Genomic DNA, 10,010 nt, shown 5'->3' with positions numbered 1-10,010 from the left:
GCGCCACAAAAGCAGGCGTCGGCCGGGCCGCAGAGCCTCGCAGCCCGGCCGGGAGAGGCTGGCGCTCATCTGGAGCGGCGGCCGTGCGATCCGCTCCATGCTTAGCCCATCGCCGGCCGCTGTGTGGCCCAGGCCTTCCTCTCTCCTCTCGCTCACGCATCCACGCCCTTGGCAGCGTTTACTGAGCTTTTGCCAGACGCTGAGCCCCGAGCCAGGTGCTGACGGGTCCAGGCAAATGGTAATGACCGGCCCCGACCTCTGGGGAATATCGTGGTCAGATCACAGAGGCAGATGAGCAACCTGAAGACCATTCCTGAGCCAGACGTGCCGAGATGGAGGACCTGAGAGAACCGGGCTTCTCCCTGGCACGTGCCCCTAGGTGGACGCCCAAACCTTTCCAGAACCCACCAGGTCAGCCAGGAGAGTCCCAGCCATTCTGGCTTCCAAGAGACAAGGGGCCACATGGTTTCTGCCCCTTATTTTCACATCCAACCTTTAAGACCATCCTGGGCATTCTGTTTTTTTTAGAAAAGAAAATGGAGGCTTGCAGAAGCTGTAGGGCTGGTCCAAGACGGCATGGCTTGGGGCAGCAGGGCCAGAATCTGCGCCCATGCTCTTCCTTCTTGGCTCTGTTGCTTCAAAACTCAACGTCCAGTGTCATTGGCCACTGTCGGAGACTCCTCCTGACGCCCGTGGTTTCCCGCTGATGTGCATGCGACTAAAGCTGGTTTTGATCTAACTTCTAGATTTGGGATGTGTGGAAATAAAACAGACCATGTGTGGCAAGGGGGGCCTCTCCAAGCCTCCGATTCATCATGTGGGCTGCTCGCGGGACAAGGATGATGACAGGTATCCGGTTCCCAGGACAAAGAGTGCGAGTTTCTGACTGGTCAGGACTCTCCACATGCTGGGAGCCCCACAGGATCAGCGACACAGGCTGTCAGTTCCCGTCACTGGGAAGGACGGTGGAGAGCTCATGGGGCCAGAGGAATGCAAAGAGGGCGGCCGCGTGACACCTGCCCGTGTCCCCTGTCGTTTGTCTCCACGGGCCTCAGGCTGCTGACCTAAGGCTGTGAAGACCTGTGACTCTCTGCTGGAGTCACAGGAGAGCCTCTGTTTTCTGCCATGAGCGGGGCAAGCCAAAAGTGCAGGACAGGGAGTGGAGCTTGGAGCAGCTCTGCACCAGCGAGGACTGGGGAACTGTGCACGAAAACGCCGGCTTCTCTCACCGTCAGCTGCCCTCAGTGCACACTCTGCATCATCTCCTAGAGGGCCCCCGCGGCGGTGAGTCCAAGCACCACAGCGGTGAGTGGCTCCATCGAACACCCGCCACTGGCGCCTTCCTTTTCATGTCTCACTGCCCGTCTCTTGCGGGTGTTCCCTGGGATCGCCTCCCTGTGAACTACTTGCACTCAGTGCCTTCTGTCAATATCAGCTTCCGGAGGAACCCAAGTTCAGGCAGTCACCTCCAGCGCCATCACTAGGGTAAGGCACGCAAGGAGCCCAGAGTGCGAGATGTAAGGACACAAGCCCTGGCCCGCGTCCACAGGGCCCCGGGGGCGATGCCGCCTTCAAGTTCATACCCAGGTGCTTCGCTTGCTCAGCCTAGTCCACCCAGCTCCACCCAACAGGGCTCCCTGTCCCCGCCCGCCTCTTACTTCTGTCTGTCTGCTTTACTCCTCCTTCTTTCCCTCTACTGATAGACCTTGACCTTCACCAACTGCTGAGGGAAATGGCCACTGGCAAATACACACCTGTCTTCCTACAGCATGTGACTCAGGGGGAGAAAAGAATAAGCCTTTCAACTCCAACTCTGTGGAAGAACTCTGAATGGCTGGCCTCGAGTCACATGGCCAGTCCTTGGGGCAAGCACTAGTCTGCCTAAATATGACCCATGTGGCTGGCACGGCAACATCACGTGCCCATCTCAGAGGGTGAGGGGGAACCACAACGACTGACAGTCCCCTGGGCCACAAGGAGTGGGAGGGTGTTCTCCAAAGGAAAGTGATGTCATTTGATAAGATATAAGGGACTGAAAAGTATGCTGGACAGTCAAAAACAGCAGCCTCTACAATTTTCTATTTTCTTACCCTTTTACAGATGAGAAAATTAAGCTTCGGAGTGGTTAATTTGCTTTCCCAGGTATCCACAGCTATCACAGAGCAGGATCAGCCTGAACCCCCAATCTCAAGCATTTCCACTGATGTCCAGAATTTACTCTGCCGCGCCTCAGCTGTCCCAGAATTCGGTCATCAGGGGTTATAAAAAGTCTCGCTAAAATCAACAGTCGCCCGCAGCGGTTTACTTTGGTGCAGCGTTCAGGAGAGCATGACTTCTCCTGGCACGAGTGTAAAGTGAGGTTTCTGTGAACTCGCATGTGCTCTTTCCTGTGAAACTACTGTCGTCGTTAACAATGAAACGTCTTTCTGGAAAACCCTTAAGATAGGCCAGATAGCGAACCTGCCAAACACAGACAGCAAAGCCAAAATACTCGATATGAGGAAGGTGGAATTCTTCATCCTGTGCCAGCCCTTCTCCATCTTGAGTTTAATAAGAGTCGTACAGACTCCTGCATTTACCGGGAAAGGCAGCGATCATCTGGTACTCTAACCAGACAAAGCTATGTTCTGTTGCCTTGAAGTAAACTAACTTCGTCCTGAACACCGGAGGTTTGTATACATTCCACATGAATCTCGGTGTCACCAAGAAATTGCTACGACCCAAGAGTGACTTAACAAGAGAGACTCTACACAGCTTGCATTTTTTTCAAAAGATCGATTACGACCGTATCTCAACCATGCTGAGAGCCAAGCCAGCAGGTAAACAGCAGCGCAGGTATAGGCAGGAAAGGTAAACGAAACATCCAAGGGCTGATGACAGGATATAACTCATTTAAAATTCACGAGGCCACAGGCTAATGGATTTGGTAGTATGCCAAGAATGGATGCCGAGGGCTCAGGACCAAAATCATCGATGGCATAAGGGTGAAAGGGATATGCCTCCGGCTGTTCGATGTGGTGTCAACTGTGCTGTGGATTAAAGGACAAGCTTCAATTGTCCTGAAGTCACGAAATGCTCAACATTAGGGTGACAACCAACAGAAAGTAAAGGTTCGATGGGATTTTTAAATATTTTGTTGTTTAAGTTCGACCACTCCATGAGATTACAGGCAAACTTCCTAAATTCTCTGGGCCATAACTCCTCTTCTGAGAAATCGAGAGACAGGGAACCTTCGGTGTGGCACACAAACTCTGCTCAAATCTCTGGCTGGCCCCTTGTGGTCACATGTAAGGGGGGATTTACACCACCTGATTTTAAGATTTACTATTAACCTACAGTAATTAAGTCTGGTACTTGTATAAGTAGAACAGACGAACAGAATAGAGAGCCCAGAAACAGACCTGCCACGTATACAAGACGTCTGATTTTTCACAAGGCCACCAAAACAATCTAATGAGTCAAGTTTTTTCAAGAAACACACACACACACACACACACACACACACAAACACACACCCCTCAACCCTTACTTTACATCATACAAAATGTTTAATTCAAAATGAATCATTGAACTCAACTTATAAGCTAAAGCCATAAAGCTTTTAGAAAGGAAACAGAGGGAAATATCTTCATGACTTGAGTACATTTTCCTGAGCCAAATTTCCTTATACAAGTCACAAAAAGCAATAACCCTAAAAGGAAAAACTCAATAAATTAGACCTCACCAAAATTTAAAATGCCTGTGCATCAAAACACGCCACTAATAAAATTAACAGTCTCACAGAGTCTCATATATGACAAATAAAAAGTGTATACATATATATATATCCCATACCTCAATAATAATAAAGCAATCAACTCCAAATTTTTAAATGGCAAAAAGTTTTGAACAGAAACTTTACAAATGAAGACATATGACTGGTCATTAGCATATAAAAGATGTTCATCATTATTACTCATCAAAGAAATGCTAATTAAAATCACACTGACATACTATTAAACACTTATCAGAATATCTAATGTGAAAAATATTGACAGCAGCGTATGTTGGCAAGGATACGAAGCAAACGGAACCCTTAGTAGGAGTCTAAAATGATATAACCATGTTAGAAAGCCTTTTGGCAGCTGCATACAAAACTAAACAAACACCTGCTCCGTGTCAAGCAATTCCAATCCTAGATATTTATCCAAGAGAAATAAAATATGTTCACAAAAAAAAAGGCTTCACAAATTTTCATAGCAACTTTATGCAAAATAGCAAAATCTAGAAACAGTCCTGGAGTCTATTATGATGAAAATGAATTAGCCGTAACACACGAGTAGAATGGAATGTGATTCATCAATAAAAAGAAAAATGTGCCGACGTATAGCAAAACGAACGAATCTCAAGAGCATTACACTGCACAAACATTATGTAAAATGCAAAACATTGTGAAGCCTGACACAAAAGAGTACTTGTTTTATGATTCCCCTTACATAAATTATACAACAGGCGAGTCCAACCTATAGACCAGCATGGAATGGTTGGAGCGGAGGTGAGTTTTGGCAGGAAAAGGTCGACAGGGGCTCTGGGTGACGGTAATGTTCCATATCTCGGTAGAGGTTCGAGTTACACAGGTGTACGCATTTCTTAAAACTCAGCAAATGTAAACTTGATATTTGTGTATTTCGTTGTGTGTGCATTTTACAGTGAATGAAAAACTATAGACAAATCTTTTTGCTGAAATGTTTAGGGAAAAGTGTATAGATATTTGGGATTTACTGTAAAAATGCATTTAAAAATAGGAGATTGATGGATAGGACAGGTATTTAATAAAATAAGTTTGGTAAAATGTTAATTGTAGAATGCAGGTGGTAGATACATTCGCAAATTTTCCTACTAAAGTATTAGAAAATATTAGTTAGACATCTAGTCAACTGTGCCTCTACAGAAAAGGTACTCTTTGAAGTCTGAGTTGGGCTTCCTCCAAACTCTCCTGTCTACCCATACCTCCTGAGCTTTCTCCACCAGTGTTTTTCAGACTGGACTTTAATTTTCTGTTTATTTCTCTGCCTCCCGCATGTATCTGAGAGATCCTCAAAAGCAGGCACCATATCTGGTTCGTTTTTGTAACCTCAGGACCTAGAGCAGGGTCCAGAGCAAAATGATCCTCTGTATGGTGGGTGGGTGGGTGGACAGATGGAGGGATGGATGGGTAGATGGGTGGATGGGTGGATCTTTGGATAGATGAGTGAATAAATGGATAAATGAATGAAAGAATAAAAAAAATGAATCTAAGCAGGCTAGCATTGTATTAATTCTAGACAAACGGCAATAACAGGACAAAACACAGACTTAGACATAAGTCAATAACCAGGCGCCTATTAAACCCAGAGCTATGCGGTTTTCCAGAAGAATGAGGGCCATGGAAGATCACTGTCTCGCCATTAGCACACATAGTTAAAGTCCCCACTTCCCCGCTGCCGGAAAGGGACTCGCTGCTGCCTGAGCAGCCATCAGGGTTCTGCACTGGGCACGCTGCTTCATGTCTCATAACAGCCCGATACAGAAGGTGTCGACCTGCGCGATGCACCTGTGAGGCACGACCCGCATGCGGCTGGCATTTCAACCCATGTGCCCCGCCCCCTGTACCAGCCGGGCTGCCCTGCAGGCTGTTCAGCCCTTGCTGACTGACTTCCCAGGGATGGTGACCACCCCCAGGGGCCTCCTGGTCGGCCGGAGGGTGTCGTGTAAGGATGAGATGCTCCTTACAAACGCAGACTAATCCTAGACCAAAAACAGACTAGTCCTCGGACGCTCCCCTAAAATAGAGTCCAGCCCAGTAGGAGTAGGTGATGGTATAAGTGGAGAACTCGGTTCAAGGGGGCAGATAAATGCAAAAACAAATGTGGCACAATAAGAAAAGAACAAATGTAGCACAATAAGAAAAGAATAACGTGGACAAACCTCGAGGACGTGACGCTAAATGAAACAAGCCAGTCACGAAAAGGCAAATACTGCTTGCACATGAGCTATCTGAAATAGTCAAAGTCACAGAATCGAAGAGTGGGATGGTGGCTGCCAGGGGCTGGGGGAGGGGGCAGCGGGAAGTCACTAACTAACGGGCGTAGAGTTCAGTCAAGCAAGATGAATAAACTCTAGAGATACGCTGTACAATATTGTAGCAACGATAATATATTGTACACTTAAAATTTTAAGAGGGTAGATCTCATTTTAAGTATTCTTTCCAAATAAAATTTTTTTATGAAGCACCTACGTGACAGGAAGGAGCCGACACTGGCCTCCTCCTAAATTCGTGGGGTTTTTTCCGCTTTCCTCATTTAGATCCTCAAGGAAGAAATAGCATTAGCAATCTTGAAATAATTACCGTTGTAATTCGCCTAAACCAGGGCTGCCATGGTAATCTAATTTCCAGAATGAAATTAGAGTGGATCTAAAGGAAACCGTCAGACTTCCTTTTTCATTTCGAATTGGCAAATCCAGACCCTTCCGTCAGACAGGACGTTTCAGTGCCCGGCAACCAACAGCAAAGCAGACACACAACACGGATGGACATCCGCCAACGGTCGGGGCTTTTGTGTTCTGTGGGTGACGTTTTTAAAGATCCATCATTCTTACCTTTCCAAAACTCCCTTTGCCGATGGCCCGTAGAATCTGAAAATGGTCAAAGGTGACTGAAAAAGAAAAAGGGAGGAGAAGCAGGTCAGATTTGCCAAACCCTGGACCGGCTCTCGGAGGTTCTTATCTCTGTACCCAACCGTTTATTCCGAACGGCTGCGGGGTCGATCGCATGAGAGTTGCCATGGCAGCGGTCCACCTCTGAATGGATGCTTCCTAGCGTACCCCGTCCCCATCCCCCGTACACAGGTTTGGCAGGGAACACCTCCCCGAGGGCGTATAGGACGAGAGACATCTTTCAGGCCCAAAGAAGCGGACGACAGGGAAAAGCGTGAGCACTTGGATTACCAAACGTGTAGAGTCCCCTGCGCCAGGATGACCTTCCCCACTTCCGGTCCCATCTAGTCCACCTGACACTCAGACATCAGTTTACCTGCCTGAGTGTCCAAGAGGCTAATCCCAACTCCTTTGGGGAATCCCCTCTGGGGAACCCCTGAGCCATCAGCTGCCATGACCACAGCACGGTCCTGCCCCGTGTGGATGCCGGTCCAACCCTGGCACCGTGAGCTCCCGGAAGACGAGGACAATGGCCCCACAGCCCCCTCCTGCCTCGTGTCTGCCCTCCATGCTGCGTTCCCCATTCCTGCCACTTCTAGTTCCTCACGAGAAATAGAAATTCGGCTTCTATCCGGCTTCCATCCGCATCTCCACAGCGCGACAGGCCCACGGCGTCTGGCCAGCGGCTAAGTCCAGCGGACATCTTTCTGTCTCCCTCTTACGCAGCCACTGTCTCCGAAAGACCCCCTCGGCTTCCACGGCCAGGCCCCTCTCCCTTCTCCCCATTTCAGCTGCTCTTGCACACGCAGCTCCGGCCTCCTACACATTAAAACTGGAGCCCGTCCGGCCTCCGACCGACAGCCCTGCCCTTCTCCCCGGCCGCAAAGGCGTCCATGACCGCCAACTGCCAAGGGCTCTCCAAGGCTTCTCTGATCTCCAGGCCGTAGGGACCAACCCATGCCCACCTCACAGCTCCTCTTAGAGGCTTCACAGCCGCCTCGAACTCAACAGGCCCAAGGCAGAGCCAGGGTGAGTGTCCAACGTTCACACGACCTCAAGCTCAAAGCCCAGAGCTCAGCCTCAACTCCTCCCCCGACCCTGCCTCCGACCCCTCAGCGGGGCAGGTCCGTGTCACCTTCTCGGCCGCCTGTCTCATCTACCCGCCTCTGAGGCCACCGTGGCTCTCATCGACCGCTTCTCCCGCCCGGACTGCCAGCGTCCTCCCTGATTCCCCCGCCCTGACGCGTGCTCCGCGCTGCAGACGGGGGTCTTGCTCGTCCTCCGCTCACACCCCCCAAAGCCCCCTCCGTCACTCTTCGGGGAGAGAGCAAACTCCTCCCCGTGGCCACGAGGCTGTCACGCCTCCCACTCCACCCGCTCCACGCTCTCCACGCCCACGGAGCCCCAGGACGCGCTCCCTTCCCGCGCCCGGGATGGCGATTCCCCGCATCTCTGACGCTCCTCCCCTGGCCCCGTGCCGCTTAACTCTGCCGCCCTCCACCCGCCGGCATCGGGACAAGTCTGCCCTGCGGGACCGCCCTTCGAAATGCACCATCCTGGATAATCTTCCACGGAGTTATGGATGCGTTTAAGATCACTTTCCCCCCACTGGACCTCAAGCTCCCTGAGGTCGAAGGCCACGTTTGTTATGGCTACTGTCTTCCCAGCACCTTACACAGCACTAATGCACAGTCAGGAAGGATGGAAAGAAGATCTCCGCATTCACGATGCCACGCACGCCTCCTGGGCCATCACGAGGGTTCGGGAAGTATTCCTTCATCAGATTGGATGACAGCCAGTTCCAATAAGGAGAAGAGACATGTTATTTACAAGAGAGAGAGTGAATGGATCAGTTCCCCGCACAACGAGAGGGGGGATGTGGGGAAGTGACCGAATGCCATCCGTTCCTGTGCATTAAACCTACGCAGTGGAGGATAATCACGGCGCATCGCGTCCCTGCCGAGCCGAAGTCAGAATCCAGCGCGCCATCACACGCTCGACGCGCTCAGAATACAGAGACGGGGCTAACGGGTAACTCAGCAAAACTTGGCTCTTTGACCTGGACGGGTTCGAGAAGAACTCGCCAGGAAAAGAAATTCCCTATTTTCGCATTTTCCGCACTCACCAAAGGTCGAGGGAGATGAAAGCAGTGACGGGCGGGGTCTGCCCTTGCTACGTGACCAGCGACAAGCTAGGAATCGCACGTGTCCTGTCGTGCACCCCCAAGGTGCCACGAGGCAGGCGCCCCTGCGCTCCCGACAGCACTGGACGCGGAGGTTTTCTGACGGCCCCCCGCTGCTTCATGCTGCCACGCCTGCTGCTTCGTCTGCTTGAAAAGCCTTTCTCCGGCTCCCCTTATTTTGGGGGAAAACTCCTCCCTGGCCTTGGACATGCACCTCACCTGCCCTCTCTCGTGAAGCTTCTCCCCGCCCCCTACCAGCCACCTTCACCTTGGTGCCAGGTCTAAGCCCTCTTCAGGGACCAGTGGAACCCAGCCTGCAGTCACGCTGGGCGGCCTTGGTCAGCCACTTGGCCTCTGTGTGCCTCATTCATCACCTCTCTAAAGTGGGGGACATGGTGCCTATATAGCTTTCAGAGAACAACCCCTCAAAAGGCATTGGCTGTTTGTGCTGCGGTGGGGGAGGGGGGAAGCACCCCTCCCTCCCTCCCACTTTCCCCCAGAAGGGGCAGTTCCCTGAGCACCGGGCCTCGTGAGCTGTCCGAGTGCTGAGCTGGAAGAGGACGCGCATGGCTTGTCCTGCTCTCGCTGTGGCGTCTGCCTCCGCAGAGCCAACTTTCCCTCTGCTTCTTCGTGCCGGAAGCTTTTCAGGGCCAGCCACCACGTGGAGAGGTCTTGGGGGTCCGGAGTCGTCACGGAACAGGCGGTGAGTCTGGCTAATTCTGGGCTTCAGAATCTGAGAGCCCCAGCTGCGGCGCCCCCTGGGCCCCAGCCCTGCAGTCCAGCTTTCCCCCTCGCAAAGGCGAGGCTTGGTTCTCCGCTGGCCGTCTCTTTTGTCCCTAGCTGGAGAGGGGTGTCAATTACCGAGCGAACTGGCAAATGCCACAAGCTCTTATTATTTTAATAATTAGTATTATTATGTTGTGAATAACTCACTCATCCATATCCCCTACAGAATGCGGGTTCCTGGGGGCTTCTAACATAATGTGCAAGGCAAAGAGGTGCTTATTTAATGCTTAATTCCTCATTGGACTAGATGGGATTCAAACGACTTTGAGCAAACGGCCTGTGTTTTCCATGTCTTTGGCACTGCCCTGAGACCCGGTGTACTGACACGGACATGATAGTGCCCACGTGAATACCCTCTGAATAAGGG

General features: G+C 51.0%; 1 protein-coding gene across 1 annotated transcript in view; it reads right to left on the bottom strand.

The window, feature by feature from the left end:
- STK32B (serine/threonine kinase 32B) overlaps nt 1-10,010 on the bottom strand; it is a 196,772-nt gene that overhangs the window by 143,314 nt on the left and 43,448 nt on the right. The window contains exon 2 of the mRNA XM_039838219.1: nt 6,619-6,674. Within this exon, the coding sequence (XP_039694153.1) occupies nt 6,619-6,674 (56 nt within the window). The remainder of the gene's footprint in view (nt 1-6,618; nt 6,675-10,010) is intronic.

The sequence above is a fragment of the Pteropus medius genome, unplaced genomic scaffold, assembly GCF_902729225.1.
Source record: "Pteropus medius unplaced genomic scaffold, Ma_sr-lr_union100, whole genome shotgun sequence".
In the NCBI taxonomy this organism is placed as follows: domain Eukaryota; kingdom Metazoa; phylum Chordata; class Mammalia; order Chiroptera; family Pteropodidae; genus Pteropus; species Pteropus medius.
The sequence above is the reverse complement of the archived record's forward strand: the minus strand, read 5'-3'. Positions and strand labels throughout refer to the sequence as shown.